The sequence below is a fragment of the Gekko japonicus genome, unplaced genomic scaffold (genome assembly GCF_001447785.1).
Source record: "Gekko japonicus isolate JY-2015 unplaced genomic scaffold, Gekko_japonicus_V1.1 scaffold144, whole genome shotgun sequence".
NCBI lineage: Eukaryota > Metazoa > Chordata > Lepidosauria > Squamata > Gekkonidae > Gekko > Gekko japonicus.
Window position 1 is genome coordinate 1,134,113 of NW_015162478.1, and position 19,613 is coordinate 1,153,725.

At 46.4% G+C, this 19,613-nt stretch overlaps 1 protein-coding gene across 2 annotated transcripts in view; it reads right to left on the minus strand.

Annotated features, from left to right (window-relative positions):
- Positions 1 to 19,613, minus strand: part of BCO1 (beta-carotene oxygenase 1) — a 65,304-nt gene that overhangs the window by 29,322 nt on the left and 16,369 nt on the right. For both annotated transcript variants that reach the window (XM_015405812.1, XM_015405811.1), the window contains exons 3-6: positions 11,948 to 12,077; positions 6,945 to 7,092; positions 5,754 to 5,901; positions 800 to 1,026 (exon numbers count right to left, since the gene is read on the minus strand). In XM_015405812.1, the coding sequence (XP_015261298.1) occupies positions 800 to 1,026; positions 5,754 to 5,901; positions 6,945 to 7,092; positions 11,948 to 12,077 (653 nt within the window). The remainder of the gene's footprint in view (positions 1 to 799; positions 1,027 to 5,753; positions 5,902 to 6,944; positions 7,093 to 11,947; positions 12,078 to 19,613) is intronic.

Consider the following 19,613-nt stretch of genomic DNA (forward strand, 5'->3'; position numbering starts at 1 on the left):
CACAAACGCTTCTGTCCCGTTTAGGAAACGGGGCTGAAGCGTTTTACCTGTCAAGCGCTTCCAAGTAGTCTTCAGTTTCCTCTCCCGGTTCCGATGCACTATTTCCCACCGTTTTTTGCCCATGCGGGCAATCTCCGGTTTTTGTTTTTGTTTTGGAACGTTCGCTTTATAGTGCTATAATGGTATAACGGTATAACGCAACTGCATTATATCAATGCCTGGATGCCTGGAGTGTTGTGTTATAGCACTATAGCGCTATAGCGCTCTAAAGCGAACGTTAAAAAAAAAAGCTGGAGATCGCCCGCGCGGGTGAAAAACGGCGGGGAAAAAGCGGTGCCGTCTGAAATGGCAAACCCCTTCAGATTCAGCTCTTTACTGGAAGGGGAAGGCCATGTGTGAAATGGCAGCCCTATACCGGTTTACTCCACGACGGATCAAAAACGGCTTCAGAACGGGTTAAAAAGGATAATGTGAAATTCCTCACTGGGAGTCATTAGCACTCCGTCTCTCAGCCAAAGAGAGAAAGAGAACAAGGTCTGAGTCCAGTGGCACCTTTAAGATGAACAAAGTTTAATTCTGGGTAGAAGCTTTCATGTGCATGCACACTTCTTCAGATACATGCACACAAAAGCTTATACCCAGAATTAAACTTTGTTGGTCCTAAAGGTGCCACTGGACTCAAACTCTGTTCTGTTGCTACAGACCAATATGGCTACCCCACCTGAAAGGCAGGTAAACCTGGTTGTTGCACGCCTGGAACTCCTCACCCCTTAGGAAACCCGGGAGCCCATCACCATACCTTTTCGTCCTTATGGAAGACAAGGCAAGAGGCCCAGCTGACCCCTCGAACGTAGGCTGTTGCCATCTTGAGTATGTCCAGCTTGAACGGCTGCTCGATAAACAGGATATAATTTTCCGAAATCCCAAAGCTGTGGGAATAGCTGGGCTGCAGTAGAGAGCGGGAGGGGATGGAGCAGACCACTTCCAGGTTCTTCAAGAAAGGCTTTCCCCCCTTCGGTTTGCTTCCTAAATTCATTTGAAAAAGAAGAGCATCTAGATTAAAATTTACTAAAATTGCTTGAGCTTTTTTTCACTAAAGCTCAGTTATTGGGAGCTGACGCAATTAATTTTGACTATTCCTGCAGAAGTTGGTGGGATTACATTAGCGTAAGGGGTCCAGTCGGCCCTGGTTAATATTTGGATGGGAGACCTCCAAGGAATTCCAGGGTCGTGACGCAGAGGCAGGCGGTAGCAAACCACTTCTGAACATCTCTTGCCTTGAAAACCCCACAGGGAGGCCATAAATCAGCTGTGCCTTGACGGCACTTTCTACCACCACCAAGGGGTCAGATAACTTGGCTTCTTTCATTGGGTCTTTTCATGGTACCTCCTGCTTATAAAATGGTGACCCCCTCCACAAAAGGGGCACGTGAGACTGAAGAGAACAAGAACGATATAGGCCACTGCCTTGGAGAGTCACTGTGGTGTACTGGTTAGGGAATTGATCCCCAATCTGGTGCTATGGGTGCTTTGGCACCCTGGCCCATAGCTACAGTGGGAAGAGAAGAGAAGAAGAGAAGAGACTGGATTTATACCCCGCCCTTCACTACCCGAAGAAGTCTTAGAGCTCTGAGAGAACTGCTCTTGAGAGAACAGCTCTGAGAGAACATGTCACTGACCCAAGGTCACCCTGCTGGCTGCATGTGGAGGAGTGGGGAATCAAACCCAGTTCTGCCAGATTAGAGTCCGCGCTCCTAAGCACTACACCAAATTGGCTCTCCTTAAAGGGCCAGCCCCACAAGATTTTTTTGAGAAGAAATTTTTTGAGAAGAATTGGGGGGGCGGGCGTGCATATGGGCCCTGTTGTGTACTGAGTACAACCGTGCATGCTCATAGAGACAATAACCCGAACGGATCCTAGCACACACCTATCAGAGGGCTAGGATCCGAAAAGGGACCTATGGGACTGCAGTGCACTGTAAACAGAGTATCACGTGTGTGTGTGTGTGTGTGTGTGTGTGTGTGTGTGTGTGTTTGGGGTGTGGTTTACATGGGGATATTAGCTGGCCGCGGGCCAGCCTAAGCATCTCCAGTTATCCAGTAACTTAATAAAGTATGAGCTGAAATCACACACACCCCCTAGTATTTTTAAGCCCCCCCCCCCTCTTCTTCTCAAAAGCATTTAAAGGGATCCCTCTCCCTCCCCCCTGCAAGATTTAAAGAGCCCTCCAGCTGATCAGCTGGCCATGTCCTCCCCACTGATCAGCGAAGAGCCCTTTAAATCTTGCAGGAGGGGAGGGAGAGGGGTGGCCACCGGTGGTTGGGCCTGGGGGTGGATTGGAGCAGACATGAAAATAATGGCAGCCCCACCAGAAAATGTTTTGCCCCACAAGCCACAAAATCCTGGCTATGGGCCTGACGGCACCCTTCAGTGTTTGTTGGCAACCACCTTCCCTGAAACAAAGGAGGAGGAGGTCCATCTGAAGAGCCCAGGAGGCATTACCTTTGGGTCTGCAAGGAGCCCCTATTTAGCAACATCTGCCTTCTTCATAAGGAGACGATTGTCTTGGAGCACCTCAATAGTCTCAAAATTCCAAAAGTGTCCATAGTCTCCACAAAGTTAGGGACCTCTGCGTCAGAGTGTCCAACTAGGATCTGGAAGACCAGGGTTCAAATCCCTACTCTGATGCAAAGCATACTGGATGACCCTGAGCCACACACACACACACACTCAGCCTAACCAATGTGATAGGGCTGTCGCGAGGATAAAAACGGGGAAGACATAACCGTGAATGTCCCAAACAGGACTTGAAATGAAAGTGAGACGGAGAGAAGGGCTTGACCACAAAGAGCACTCCGACTGTAAACACGACATTTCACGTGAACCTAAAAAAGCTGTCTTATATTGAGGGCCAAACTAGCCATTAGGGCATACATGAGTCTGACCCAAGGACGCTGATGCCATTTGAGAGATGAATTCGGCCATTTAAAAACGCTGCAGTGTGGTGGCACCTGGCAAAAAAAAACCCTGGCCACCGCACCATGACCTCACAGCATTTTTCACTGGCCAAATTAGTCTCTAAAATGGCATCTGCTTCCATGGGTCAGACCCATGGATGCTGTAACATCTAGTTTGGCCTTCAGTCACACAACTGGTCCATTTAGTTCATGAAAGTCTACGCCATCTGGAAATCATTCTTCAAGGTATCAGGCAGAGGCCTTTGCCAGCACTGTGACCTGGGATCCTTTAAATGGGTGACGCCAGGGATTGAAGTTGGGATCTTCCATATGCAAAGCAGATGCTCAATTACTGAACCATTGTTCCTCCTTTAATTAAAGCTGTGACCCCTCTCCTAACTAAAATTGCTGCCACACCCTGATTAACGACAATTACAGCGAGCGACAACTTCGTAACCGTGGGTAGGACACAAGTCAGTGTTGGCTCATCTGTGTGTGCGTCCCAGTCAATTTCCCTGCCCCAGTCTGAAGAAGTGGATTCTTCCCTGAAAGTTTATTCTGGAGTAAAATCACCTTCCTCTTTAAAACACCACGAGACTCTCTGTGTTCGTTAGCTGGCACCTGCATGTATGAACAGATTCCATTGGGAAGAATTGCACTTCAGGTGACAGAACCTGCCTACAACTCAAAGTACAGGTTCTTGCCTATTAAGTCCTGAACAGCTGGGAGGCCAGGGTACCTGAAGAACCACCTTCTCCCATATTGTCTGGCCCTCCAGTTAAGATCCTCTTCACAATCCCTGCTCTCTGTGCCCACACCTTCCGAGAAGTGGGCGGCAACCAGAGACAGGGCTTTTTCCAAAGTGGCGCCTCATCTGCGGAATTCCTTCCCCTTTGAGGCCCACCTGGTACCCGTCTTCCTCTCTTTCGGGCACTAGGACAAAACAGTCTGTCTTGAGCCAGGCTTTAACTAAAGGTTTTGACCCATTAAAATAATCTTTATGGTATGTTCTAGCTTGAGGACTGTCTTCTATATTTTAGGGTTTTTTGGTTTTTTTACGCTTTAAAAGGTAAAGGTAAAGGTTCCCTTGCTCAAAAGCCAGTCGAATCCGACTCTAGGGTTGCAGTGCTCATCTCCGTTTCAAAGCCGAAGAGCCAGCGCTGTCCGAAGACGTTTCCGTGGTCATGTGGCTGGCATGACTAAAAACCAAGGCGCACGGAACGCTGTTACCTCCCCACTGAAGTGGTACCTATTTATCTACTTGTAATTTCTTGCTTTCGAACTGCTAGGTTGGCAGGAGCTGGAACTAGAGATGGGAGCTCACTCCATCGTGCGGCACCCGGGTCTCGAACTGCTGAACTACCGACCTTCCACAGCCTGCAGTTCAGCGTCTTAACCACTTGAGCCACCGCAGCTCCTTTAAATGTCTAATTTTTAATGGCTATGTGGTTTAGTGGTGCCAACCAGCCAATAGAAAAATGTCCTGTCCCTTTCAAAGAGATTTAACAGGATGTTATTTACCAGGCAATGTTATTTCCCCCCTCGCCCCATGCCATGAGAAGCTACAACTGCCTGTTTCGATGCATCAAGACAATAATTAAGTGCCCTCAAGTCGCGATGGAACTGTGGTGACCCCTCGTGGGGTTTTCAAGGCACGAGACGAGCAGAGGTCATTTGCCATTGTACCTTCCTCTGCATAGCAACCCTGGACTTCCTTGGTGCTCTCCCATCCAAATACAAACCTGGGCCAACCCTGCTTAGCTTCCAAGATCCGACAAGCTACACATTAAGCCTCTATTAAAGGGGAAGGATGTTTTCCCCCCAGCCTGCTGGCAGCACCAGAGTGGTCTTATCATATTTAGTCCTGAACAGCCTCAAGCAAGTCTCTGGAAAGGCAGCAGATACATTTTGTAAGTAAAATAAATATCCGCTGCGCTATGTTCGTCATGGCCCATTCATAACACGCGAGCTGCCACTTGATCCTGGAGTCATACATTTCTGAATATACATGCATGAACTGACCTTTAGACTACTATAATCCCATTGACTCTCTCGTGGACATGCAGAGTATATTCTATGCGGCACTGAAATAATTTGGATTCTAGGTCATTCTAAGGCAGATTCAGGTGGGGTGGCTGTGTTGGCCTGAAGCAGCAGAACAAAATTTGAGTCCAGTGGCACTTTTAAGACCAACAAAGTTTTATTCACGGTATAAGCTTTCATGTGCATGCACACTTCTTCAGATACACTGAAATGGAAGTTACCAGTCCATACATATAGGTAGAGGGTGAGCAGCAAATTAGCATACAGCATATTAAATTTGTTTGATAGATGCAAGGACCAAAGTGGAATAACAAGCTTAGTGACAGCACGGTCTCAGTTACTTACTCTCAGCATTCCACAGTTAAGAAGGCACATCTGTCCATCAATCTCCTATTTTGATATATTTATTTCCTTCACTATGTTCTCCCCCTCCCCCCCGGAATTAAACCCAAACAAATGGTGACATATAAACTATGTTTCTTATTCCACTTTGGTCCTTGCATCTGTCAAACAACTTTAATATGCTGTATGCTAATTTCCGACACACCCTCTACCTAGTTGTATGCACTGGTAACTTCCATTTCATTGCATCTGGAGAAGTATGCATGCACACAAAAGCTTGTACTTTTAATAAAACTTTGTTGGTCTTAAAGAGGTCACTTGACTCAAACTTTGTTCACAGTACAAACATTAACTCATCTCATCCTAACTCAAAAAAACAGAGAAAAGCCTAACCCCCGTTTGTCTTTTACCTGGTGCTGAAGGGGGGATCTGAAAGAGAATGTATTTTGTCTTTCCCTTATTGACGATGGAGGTGCCCATGTTGAGAGTATTCCCAGCACTGTCATAATGAGGATGGGCTGTTGCCAGATTGACGGCTGCATACTTGGAGTAGTCAACCTACCACGTGGAACCGGAGAAGACAAAACACAAGCAAGGATGATGGGAAATGCACTCACGACTTTTAAGCCACATCCCAGAAACTTCTGGTTTCATTGTCGACAAACAGGTTTGCACCTTCAGTGAGCCGCCTAATGACTAAAACACTGATTTTAAAAAGAACACACCGTTCAGACCCTTCAGGTTTAAAAGGAATGGAATCAGAGCATAAGGGACGTGTGATCTCAAGGGTCAAATGTGGTAGACACAGGATGGAATGGAGCAGAACCTAAGCCAGTGCAGTGGAGTGATGATAGTATCAGATGAACTTGGGAGCTTGGAGTCGAATCTCCACTCAGCTCACTGGGTCCATTATTGTCACTCAACTTAGTCTAATCACAGGTCTATTGTGAGGATAAAATGGATGAGAGAGCCAGGTGCACCACTCCTAATTCATTAATTTACATCAGGGGTGGCCAAACTGCAGCTCGAGAGCCGCACATGGCTCTTTCACACAGTCCACTTTAATGTTAATAAAAAGCAAATTTGCATATTTTCCAATAAAAACGGGTGTGTGATATTTGTTTGTGTCTTGCGGCTCTCAAACATCTGACGTTTATTCTGTGTGGCTGTTATGCTAAGCAAGTTTGGCTGCCCCTGATTTAGATATTCATACCTGTGTTTCTCCCCAATGGAGACTCAAAGCAGCCGACAACTTCATTCATGCTTCCTACATTTGATCCTCACGACAATGAGCCCTGAGAGGCAGGCTTAGATGAGAGAGGGCATAACTGGCCCAAGATGACTGAAAGATCTTAAACAGCAGAGTGGGGATTTGCACGTGGATCTTACAGGTCCTAGTCTGACACTAACCACTGCACCATGGCGGCTCACCCTGAAGGGTGGTGTAAACATAGAAAGGACAGAAGACCATCTAGTGTGAAACTTTCCACCCATACAGCTCTCAGGCAGTCCTTTTGAGTACATCTTTGCTGAGTCCCCTCTCCACCTTTATTCGCTCGCATTTTGACAATGCCATGTAAACACAAGCAGCCCACACTCACCTTTTCTAGAGTTTCCAGAGTCTGAGGATCAATTTTCCTGATGAAATTGACTTCACTGCTGGCATAGTAATCCTCTCCATTTCTGATGATGTTGATCAGGCAGTTGTCCGTGAATTCAGGTATTGTGTGGGACAGATAAGAGAAGGCCCTACATTTGGGGAAACAAACATCCCATCACAATAATGGCATGTGTACAGCATTTTCTGTATTCAAAATACTTTGCACACATCACCTGGTCGTGACCCCTTACAACAGCACGGTAAGGTAGTCCGGCGTTATTGTTCACATACTACAGATGGGCAGGGTCACTAAGGCAGCCCGTGTGGTGTAGTGGTCACAGTGTCAGACTAGGATCTGGGAGACCCGGGTTTGAATCCCCACTCTGCCATGGAAGCTGTCTGGGTGACCTTGGGCTGGTGCCTCTCCAAGTGTAACCTACCTCACAGGGTTGTTGTGAGGATAAAATAGAGGAAGCAAGAATAAAGCTGTAAGCTGCTCTGAGTCCCCATTGGGGAGAAAGGTGGGGAACAAATGAAATAAATAAATACATACACAAATAAATAAAGGCACCAAGTGAGCAAGGCACAGGGAACATTTGAACCAGGGATCCCTGGATCACTACTCCCTCTCTTAGCTTCTGTGCCATGCCACCTCATCATCACTGCAGTGATGATAAGCATTCACTCTAGACATCGTTATTTATTGGAAGAAAAACTGGCATGCCCTGGCTGGGCAGTGATCCCCAATGTGACACTCACGTAGACATAATTATATATTGGAAGAAAAACTGGCATGCCCTGGGCAGTGATCCCCAATGTGACACTCACCCAGCACCATGGTGTGTGTAATGGCACCGACGTCTTTCTTCTGCAAACCACCTCTTCACCAAAGCAAAGAGCCATTCCTGACTTTCCTTTACCTCACTGGAGCAGGAAGTGCTTCAGAAGAGTCTAGGAGGCATCTCCTTTGAGTCCTCAAGGAGCACCCATTCATAAACAGCTTCCTTCATTGCTGTAGGATCCTCGGCTTGGAACCCACCGACATTTTGCGACTGCTCTCCATGGCAGCCATTTTGTGATTGGTCTCTCCTCCCGTGGCAGCCATTTTGTGGTGTCAGCCCTCTATCCTTTCTCAAAATTCCAAACTTGCCCACAGGTTCAACACGGCTGAGGACCCCTGCTCTAGTGGATATACCCTTACACTGTACTTGGAAACAAAGATATTTGGGGATTGCAGGATGATGGGAAACAATGAAAGCACCAATTCAATGCCCACCAGTTCTGCTTGTTTTTCCTTTTTCTTTTTACTATTGTCTGTTAGAGGATCTGTAAACACAACACACCATATTGCTTTATGAGCCAAATTTGCACCTGGCATGGAAATCGTAAGACTTGGGTAACTTAGTATTGCATTTCTGTGCACAAACAACTATGCTTGGCAATACTCATCCACACCCATTGGAATGGCTGAAAGATCTGGCACCTGCTCTCGTCTCATCTTTATATTACACAATTTCCTGCTCCTTGCTACGATTGTATGCAGATGATTACTTCTGCACAGCAACACAAGTGTTTCTTCTTATTACTACTGCGGCCCTAGCACTGACAGAGTATCCGAAGCCTGAGAACTGTGAAACGTAATGGGGAGCATGAACAGGGGAATATGTTGCTGGAATTTTCCTAATGTTAAGTCGCTCGCTTAACAAAGACGTCGGAGAGTGATTCAGCAAGAACACAGCTTTATTCTTCAACTCGAACACAACTCCAACACGGATCAACATCTGATAGCCAGAACAGAACAGTTCAGCTTCTACATTGCAGTTGTCCTGCTTTTAAACTCTCCCGGCTAATGTAGCCACACCCACTGTACAAATACCAACCAATACGGTTGTTCATATAAGGACCAATCACGGACGTTCCCGCTCAGGGAGCTTGCTGTAAAGTGATTGGCTAGATGCTTCCTGGGCTAGCAATGCGATTGGATGGATTTGGATCCTAGCCCAGGACGAAGCTCAACATGGCAAGTCAATTAGATGTTTCACATACATCATGCATTCAATGAATACATTACACCTAATGCCTGAAAAGCACCACTTCTCTAAAACAAAGAGTCGTGAAATTGACTAAGCAAAGTCCACCACAGCTTCAGGTATAGTCAATTTCACTCCTGAAAGAAACCTTAGGTTTTTAATTAAAATGCAAGGTAACAACATCTGCATTCTATTTATTTTAACGAAAGCAACTTTTGTTGTTGTTGTCCTGCATTATTGATTCTCGTAATCAACTCGATGCACAGTTAATTAAGTAGCAGGTAAGCCTATGCATGTCTACCGGGAAGTGAGTGAGAGAGAGAATATTGCATTGTTCAACATCACAAAAGCACCAGGTGCCAAAGACCTGGGTAAACAGGAACATTTTCAATTGCAGCCTAAAGCTAAGTAAAGAAGCAGTCTGGCTGGCCTCCCTGGGGTGTGTGTTCCACAACTGCAGTGTCACCAGTTTCCAAAATTTGTGTTTAGGGAAATGGAAGCCAGGAAACCTGTCTTTCATGTGACATTCCACAGATCTGCACACCTTTCAATATCTAAAATAGTGTTCTCCTGAACCATAAGATGGTTCTCTGCCACATAACACAAACAAAACAAAAAAGCTGCTTTTATCTATCCAGGAGAAATTGCACAGCCCCGATACTAGAATGGAGCATTTGTGTGGCCAGGCCTTGCTAACCTCTACGCATGAGGAGGTAAATACTTGCTTTCCACCCTCTTCAGCAGCCATGGGGCCAACTGCGAACTCCAGTTCCTCGGGCTCCTGAGGCTCCTGGAAGCTGGGATTTGTGAAATTATGGATGAACAGAACTTCTAAACACCTCAAAACATACCAGCCACCATAAAAAGGGACAGATCTTGACTATGCCCTACATGAGATAAGCTCTGACTGGGCCCCGGGCCATGGCTCAGTGTTAGAGCCTCTGTTTTCTGTGCAGAAGGTCCCAGTTTCAACCCCCAGTTAAAAGTATCTGGCTTTATTTCTGTCATGAGTTAGCTACATGATAGGAAGCAATCCCTGTAAAGAACAGGCCTGTAGCTACAGTGGGGCATCTTGGGGCTAGGCCCCCTAACTTACTGGTGTGGCCCCGCGACTTCCCATCCAGCCCAGGGCCCCCGAGCGGTGGCAGGTGTGGGGAAGGAGCCAGGTATTCCCTTAATTTGATTAGCCAGTGCCCCCTCAAAATGTAAATCCCCCCGACTTTAGAAATCTTGGCTATAGGCCTGATAAAGACAGTTTAAAAATTTTTAAAAATCGCAATGAGAGAGAGAGAGAAAGAGAGAGAGAATCAGAGGGCAGCTGATGTGAAAGACCTCTTCCTGTGAATGTGGCAAGACACTACCAGCTTGACCTTGATGGACGAACCCAGCGGTTCGAAAGGTAACAACAAGTAGATAAATGGGTACCTGCCCTAGGTGGCAGGGGGCACCCACCTCCTGGTTCTGTGCCAGGAGTGTTGGCCGCGGCGGCGGCGATGGAAATGGAGACGGCAGCGGTAGCAACAACAATGGCGGTGGAGTTCCTGGCGATGCGGGTGCAAGACGGCGTAGCACGGCAGGAGCCTGAAGGACGTAAGCCGGAAGCTGCAGCCGGAAAAGCAGTCGCACGCCGAAGAGGAAAAACATCGAGCCTGCCTGAGGTGGTCGCCGGTCAACCCGAACAAGACGCCAGAAGAATATCCATAGCCCGCCGGAAGAAGACATAACGCGCCGCCGACAGGGTGTCGGTAGGTAGTCCCCCCCTATGAAATGTATGTGGCCCTAGATAGGTTAACTACTACTATATACTAGTAGTATACTGTAAACCGCTCTGAGACCCATTATGGGTTATGGGCGGTATATAAATACAATGTAAATAAATAAAAAAATAATAAATTCAGTATAAGGCAGCTTCATGACTTGCTGGTCTAATATTTTCTTTAAGATTAAAAAGAAGTTGGAAGGGAGGGGGTGGGGTGTATTGATCTAAGTTGAAATCCACGGAGAAACAGGCAAAGCAAGGCAAGGTCTCCCTGGTCTGACAGAACAGTGACATGCATATTTCGGCTGCACACAGGCAATTAGGGAGCCTCGCAGGTTGTCCCAGTGACACCTGAGGACTAACCATGAGGCTTAAGCTGTCCTACAGAGGGTGCAGAGACTCACGCCCTGCCTCTCTTGCTGGCTAAGAATTAAATGCTGAGTTTGAGACAAGGTGCTGTAGCAGCCCTGGGAACACATCCAGAGCACTTGCCTTCTTGAGGTGCCATTGAGACAAGGCTGTTGGGGCTACAGCTAGTTCTGGGACAGGGGGTTCCAAGCGGGTAGGAGGGCAGAGGTGTCTCCCACCATGAGAGAGATGATCTGGTTTCTCAAGCTTCTTGCCATGCTTGGGGAGGAAGACTTGCCTCTTGGGTCTGTTCCAGGGCCTGATCCTCCTCCTCTGAGTCCTCGGGTTCTCCCCTCAGCAAGGAGGTTCCGGCATTCCAGTCCATGACGGGGTGAGAAACTGAATTAGAGCCATGACCCTGGAGGAGAAGGGAAGTCTAATCTTCTCCTGCAATCCATTTCCTCCCATCTCAACATGCTATTAGCAGTCATAAGGGGTGTGTTGGGGGGGGGGGGAGACCAGTGCTATGCGTATCTGTCTCCTCCCCCAACAATCATAGCAAATAGTAACTTTGGAAGGGTGATTCTAAGGGGGAAGGACCGATTAAGCTTCCGTTGTTGATCACTGCTGCTCTAATGCAGTGTACTCCCTCCCCTCTGGTGACAGAAAGATCCAATTTTGGGTCTCCCACATGGCAAGAAATTTGGGCCCCCAGTCCCCAGCCATGGGTTTTGAATCTGACACAGACAGAAAGAAGCCAGGAAAGGAAGAGAAGAAGCGAATCGCATGGGTAAGACACATAAGGCATCTTGACAAGGAAACAGAAAGGGGAAATTCGGAGGTAAAGAACATGCCAGTGCTGCTTACTTGGCAAATATGTTTTTACACGGATCTGGATAAGCCATCGTTCCAAATTCTGACACCACAATTCTGTTGGCTTCAACATTGCGGTTGTAAGTATCGCTGCGGAGGTATTTGCTTCTATAGAAAACGTCACCTGTTCGTGAAGAACACAAAAAGCTTAATATCTTAGTTCGTTGATGTGAAAACTGCAGTTTGCTGGCTAATACATTTGGTATTTGGTAACAATAGCCAAAAAAACCCCGAAAACCTTACTGCAATGAAATGCAAACATCTCCTAACACTGAAAGGATGTATTTATTTATTTTATGGCTTGGGATGGCTTATTTATTTATTTATTTATTTATTTATTTATTGCTTGGGATGGCTTATAACAAAATAAAATACAATTCAATATACAATATTAAAAGCAGTAGGAATAATGGAAGTGTAAGATACAATTTTAAATAAATGACATAAAACTCCTATTTAAAAACTTAGCAGCATCCAAGAACCCAATAGTAAAATTATTTGCAAAAAGAATTGCAAGACATACACAATGACAAATTAAAGGCCTGTTGGAAGAGCTCTGTCTTGCAAGCTGGGCAGAAACTAACAAGGCCTGCATGTCCTCTGATAGAGCATTCCACCAGGACGGTTGCCATCACAGAGAAGGCTCTGGTGGAAGAGAGGCAAGCTATTCGAGGGCTGGGCACCACCAAAAGATTGTACCATGAAGAATGCAGCAACCTTGGGGGATCATAGTGGGGGACGGGCATGTAGAGATAGAATCTCCCTTATAAATAAAAGCCAAATGGTGGTGGCAGAACATTCCACACGCTCCAAAATCAGTTCGCTCTCTGATCTGTCATTCAGAGGGTCTCCCTATCCACTGGCTGCTTTGCCTGAGTCCTGCCTCCAACATTCTAAACATTTTGCTATTCCTCTCCCCCCCATAGCCAGTCAGAACACAGAAGTTATTTGCATATGCAGCCTCATTGGCGTCTGCCTCAGAACACAGAGGTCGTTTGCATATGCGACTTGATTGGCTTTTGCCTCTAACATTCTAAACAGTTTTGCTGTTCTGAGGAAAAATGTGTCCAATCTCCAGGTCAGGGCTGGAGATCACTCAGAATTACAACTGCTTTCCAGATGGCAGAGATCAGTTCCCCTGGAGAAAATGGTGGGCTCTGTATCCTTATATGCTGCTGAGGTGGCCCCCGTATGACAGCCAATGTGACGTAGCAGTCAGGGCTTCAGAGCATGGGAGAGGTTGCAGGTGTGTGGGGGGTGGAAAGCTGAAGAGTGAGGGGGAAATAAAGGTAGGTTGATAATTGGCTGGGAAGGACATAGGGTTGCCAACTCCAGGTGGGGAATTCCTGGAGATGTGAGGAATGGAGCCTGGAGAGGGTGAGGTTTCAGGAGGCGTGGGACCTCAGACAGGTACAAAGCCATAGACTCCACCCTCCAAACTAACTATTCCCTTCTGGCGAACCATCGTTGCCAATCTCCAGGTGAGGGCTGGAGATCACTCAACCAAGCCCGGAAAAAGCAGGCGAGGTTGACACACTGCCACCCCACAGTCGTTCCCCAGAAGGGAATACAAGACATTGGACTCACAAAGAGAGTGTAACATCGGGGGCTTCATGCCTTCCATGTAGCTTTGGTGTCAACATAGTTGGTAAAATTAACCAGTATAGTTAGTCCAGTTACCACTGATTAGTTTAGCAGAGTGCTTCAAGCACACATGCAGCAGCGACTTAGTTCCAGGTATCCCAGCCTAGTTACAGAGTTACACAGAGCCACTCTACAGTTTGAAGACTAATAATAGTCTCTTTATTTAGGAACTACATTCTAGACAGAAAAGCTTAGAGATAGTGATAGTATACTAGTCTAACTTACTATGGGTAGATGCAGATGGTTTGAGGGCCATCTGCACCATGGTGTCAAGATGGGGACACTGTGTTCTTCCTCTTGGTATGTGCAAGGAGAAATGTGTTGTGGTAGAGGATGAGCAGAAGGAAGGAGGAAGTTCCCCAAGAGGAGCATTCTACATATCGGACAGTGACAGAAGAGTAACCACAGGAAGAAAGCTTGGTCTGACTATTTAGCTGTCTTGCCATGCAGTCCGGAGACTAAGGCATGGGACAGCACCCAGTCCTTCACTACAAACAAAAAATACACTGACTATTAGTTTCCCTTTATTACTCCGTTCAGCATCAAAGGGACTGTTATGGCTCAGCGGCAGAGAATCAGTGTGAAGACGGATCAAGTAGAAGACGTCTGCCTGAGACCTTGGAGAGCAGCTGTCAGTCTGAATAGACAAGACTGACCTCGATAGACCAATGATCTGATGGAGCATATTGAACCTTCATATGTATCACTGGCAGAAATGGTAATAAAAATCATTTCGGTGCCGCCAATAGTACAAAAGCAAAAGGGATGAAGGAATAGACCTCATAATACTTCGACTTGCAGGGAATATCATCATCATCATCATCATCATCATTTTTTCTCCTTTCCTTTCCTTTCCAGAGCTCCTCTGATCAATAGATCTTGAGCAATGAGCAATTTCCCCCTTCCTTCTGTTTATGTATACACATCTTTGATTCATTTTTTAAAAGCTCACTACCTTCTATATCACACAGTCACAGGCAGCACAAATGGCGACCACCCCACACTTAACTATGCAAACAGAACTGGATATTTGTAGTATGATGGATAAACTCCATTCAGCATCAAAGGGACTGTTATGGCTCAGCGGCAGAGAATCAGTGTGAAGACGGATCAAGTAGAAAGACCTCTGCCTGAGACCTTGGAGAGCAGCTGCCAGTCTGAATAGACAAGACTGACCTCGGTAGACCAATGATCTGATGGAGCATATTGAACCTTCATATGTATCACTGGCAGAAATGGTAATAAAAATCATTTTGGTGCCGCCAATAGTGCAATAGCAAAAGGGATGAAGGAATAGACCTCACAATACTTCGACTTGCAGGGAATATCATCATCATCATCATCATCATCATCATTATTATTAAAACTTCTACCCTGCACTCCCAGCCAAGGCCGGCTCAGGGGTGGGGTTGGAATGGCAGTAATAAGGGGGTGGGGGAAAGGAGGCTGGGATCTATGGGGAAAGGCAGTACTGGGCTACCAGGATCATTATCTGCTGCCTCCTCTGAAGACCACACCCAATCAGCCCGGAGGCTCCTGCAACATCACACTGGCTTTTTTCTCGTTCCTTTGGGACCCGCCTGTACCAATGAGGTCAAGCTGTCCAGAATTCGCACTCCATTCCTAATAACAAAGCCCTCATTGGAGACAGGTAAGGGTGTGGTATTTGGAGGAGAAGGAGAAAAGAACCTCCATGGAGAGCCTCACCCCTGTTCCACATGAACAACAATCAAATACTTCCTTCTTAGGGTTGCCAGTTCTCTCAGGACCATCAAGCCATGAAATCTACCTTTTCAAATTACTTTGGCCACCTGTTTAACATCTATGCCCTTGTACTATAGAACAAAACGCTAGAGAACTAGACACCAGTCGCTGTTTTCTCTTATGGTAGCCAATTGGACAGCTTTGACATCTTATGTATGCTGTATTTGAAACGATCTGAATTGTTTTTGTATAAAGTGTTTTATTGTTTTACTATTTATGAATGCCAATATGGCCTTCTTAGCTGCCCTGAGCCTGCCTTGGTGGGGAGAGCATGGTATAAATCAAATCAATCAATCAATAAACAAACAACTGACCTTCACACCACAGAGATCAGTTCCCCTGGAGGAAACGGCAGTGTGGACTCCATCATCTTTTCCTTGTTGTGTTCCCTCCCCCAAATCTCCAGGCATTTCCCAACCCAGAGATGGCAGCCCTCCAGATCTCATCTTCAGGCTGCTGTTTACTTACAGGCAGTGATCCCGAACATGGTGCCCATGGGCAACATCTTGCCCATTGATTGTTTCCTCGGGCCCACTTTCTTCCTCTACAAAGCAAAAAGCTGAAATGCCTCCCTCAGAAGATGTCAGGAAAACCAAACTCACAGGGGATCTCCAGATGACTCTCCTCTAGCTGCCCTCTAGGTTTGGTGAGGACTGGATTTATGGGGTCCAAGTTATTTCCCCCCCCCCAATGACAGGCAGTAATTTCCCCAGAAAGCACTTTCCTGGGGGCACCTTCTGTGGATTGCCATAACTTGGACCCCGTAAATCCAATCCTCACCAAACTTGGAGGGCAGGCAGAGTCAGCCAGAGATCCCTAGTGTCAGAACCCACAGCCAACAATGAAGTACATGCATTCAGGAACAGTTATACTTTTATTGCAGAGCTATAGATGCAGTAACATAGGCACTGTTAAGAATGGCGGCGGCCCCTTGGGCATAATAGGATATAGGGTATTCGTATGCACCCCCCCCAGCACTGGCCAATTAGGCACCCTCCCACGTGCGAGATAAAGCTTAGAGACCGTTAGGTAGCTGAAGCTGAGAACGAACACTCTCCCATGACACCTAGGGAAAACCCAGACACCACAACACCCTCCTGCACATCTGTATAGATAAGCATTTCGGCACACAGCAGAGAAAGCACAGAAAGGAATGCAGTAGCAATTAACCTGAAAGGAAAGCAATAGCAATTAACCAGATACAGACCAAACTCCCCAACCTTCATGGCAGCATAGCTGACACCTAGTGGGTTTGGTGTTTCTAGCTTGTACAGGATCTGTTCTATACACTCCTGAATCTCTTGAACCTGTGCCTGTCAGCGGTCATTTTGACAGGCATAGGTTCAGGAGTTTCAGAAGTTTATAGAACAGATCTTGTGCAAGCTAGAGACATAAAAGTCACAGGGGACCTCTTCCAGATGCTCCTCTACATGCCCTCCAAGTTCCACCCCCCTGTTGTTTTGAAGTTGTGTAAACATTTAGACTGAGCGGAGACAGTCTGTCTGGAGATGTATCTGTTCACGAACCAGCAGTAGCCTCCACTAAAAGCTGGAAAGTTTGTGGAATGTTTGTGCTGGTTTACCTGTCATGAACACTTCATTTCATGAACCATGAACCGGCCAAAATTTGTCATGAACTTTAGTTTGTGAGCCGGTTCATACTCATTTCTAGTCCCAGCATTTTGGGGTTGCCCTGCCATGGCAGACGTTTTGTGATTGGCCCATCCCCCCACAATAGTGATTTTGTGGTGACTCCCAGTAATTTTTTTAAAATTCCAAAATTGCCCACAGGCTCAGATTGGAGCTAATGACAAAAAAAAGCGAATTGAACCCTGACAGAATAAGAGCATAAGAAAAAACAATGTTGGATCAGCCCAGTGGTCCATCCAGTCCAACACTTTGTCACACAGTGGTCAAAAATACCAGGTGCCATCAGGAGGTCCACCACTGGGGGCAGGAACCTAGAAGCCCTCCCTTTGTTGCCCCCCCAAACACCAAGAATACAGAGCATCACTTGCCCCAAACCAAGAGTTCCTATCTATACCTTGTGGCTAATAGCCACTGATGGACCTCTGCTCCATATGTTTATCCAATTCCCTCTTGAAGCCATCCATGCTTGTAGCCACCGCCACTTCCTGTGGCAGTGAATTCCATGTGTTAATCACTCTTTGGGCGAAGAAGTACTTCCTTTTATCTGTCCTAACCCGACTGCTCAGCAATTTCATTGAGTGTCCATGAGTTCTTGTATTGTGAGTCTCTGTTGTTGTTCACAATGGAACAAGGGCATGGATTGAGTTCTGGCTGGAAGAAAGTAGGATTACAGACTGTGTTGGGAGCTATACTGGAAACTCCTGGGGGCCAGAACAGGGTCTCCGACTGTCAGATGCCCCTCCCATGCCTCAATGTCCCCTGACCCAAGAAAGACTGCATTATAAACTCCCACAAACTTCTTGTAGATTGCAGAATCTTAAAATTCTACTCTGCTTCATTATATATTTGTATTGTTGATAGTCACCTGTCTTGACCATGTGAATATGTGGCCCATATATATTTTTTAATAATAAGGAGACAAAGGAGGGGGGAAAGGTGGGAGGAAAAGGAGTGAAGGATTGCTTCTAACATACATCAGCTGCCCAAGCAGCCAGAACCATGTGTGGAAAAACACCTTGAGCCGAAAGTATTATGTGACAACCTTCCAGGTGTTATGATGAATGACAACATACAGATAAGAAGGGATGTGGGAGGGGAGACACAAGGAGTACATGAGCTATTTGCTGTGAGCTAAGCCCAGGTACTTCCACCACCTGACTGCAAGTCATTCTAATGAACATACTTACATGAAACCTGTTTCACCACAGCAGCCTGGTTTTGTGCTTGGCTTTGGCAGAGATAGATGGAAATCCTGCCGGATGACACACCGTCTCAGTGAAAAATAAATTGTTGCGGCTGCCTGCTTTGTTGAAGTCTCCAACTCTGGGACTCGTACAGGCCTCTCATTATATGCTGGCCTGACATCTGCTGCTGCTACATAAATGCTTAAGATGGGACATGTGAACCCCTATGCTGGTCTGATGCTATGACAAAAACCTTGACACTGTGCTTCGTTGCAGCATTGTGTTAGGCTGGTTTACTCGTGCATGTCCACAAAGACTGTGCCAGCACAGTGTAGTGGTTAGAGTGTCAAGCTAGGATCTAGGAGACCCAGGTTCAAATCCCTGTTTTGCCATGGAAGCAACACTGGGTGGCCTTGGGCCGCTCACTCTCTCAGCTTAATCTTCCTCACAGGGATGTTGTTGTAAGAATGAAATGGAGGAGGGAAGAACAATGTTGTAAACCACTTTGGGTCTCCATTGAGCAAGAAAAACAGTATAAATCAATCAATGAATCAATCCATAAAGTTGTTCTGCATCACTATCAACATTATGCTTGGCAGATACACACGTGTAACAGGCAGCTTGGTGCAGTGTTTAGATTGTTCAACTAGGTTGCAGAGACCCAGGTTCAAATTAAGTTTGTTGGGTGACATTGGGGCTGTTGATCTTAGTCTAACCTACCTCACAGGGTTGTTGGGCATACAACGGAGAATAGAAGACCAATTGTACACTGTACACTCCTTGGAGGAAGGATAGGATAACACATACTAAGTAAATAAATACGTTCACTGTCTGATGACTGCAACAATGAAGAAAGCTGATAGGCAGAAAGTTGATTCATTTGAAATGTGGTGTTAGAAGAGAGTTTTACGGGTACTGTAGACTACCAAAAAGTCAAATAAGTGGTTTCTAGATCAAATCAAGCCTGAGCTCTCCATAGAAGCTGAAGTGACTGAGATTATCGTACTTTGGCCACATTATGAGATGACAAGAATCACTGGAAAAGACAACAATGCTAGGAATAGCGGAAGGCAGCAGGTCACAAGGAATACTCAGAATGAGATGGATTGACTCACTGGTATTTCTGGCCACTGTGTGATACGGAGTGTTGGGCTGGATGGGCCTTTGCCCTGATCCAACATTGGCATCTCTTATGTTCTTAATCATGGAAGTCAGGGCCCTCAGAGGAGGAGGAGGAGGAAGAAGAAGAAGAGGAGGAAGAAGAAGAAGAAGAAGAGATTGGATTTATACCCCGCCCTTCACTACCCAAGGGAGTCTCAGAGCGGCTTACAAACTCCTTTCCCTTCCCCTCCCCACAACAGACACCCTGTGAGGTAGGTGGGTCTGGGAGAGCCCTGACAGAAACTGCCCTTTTTCAAG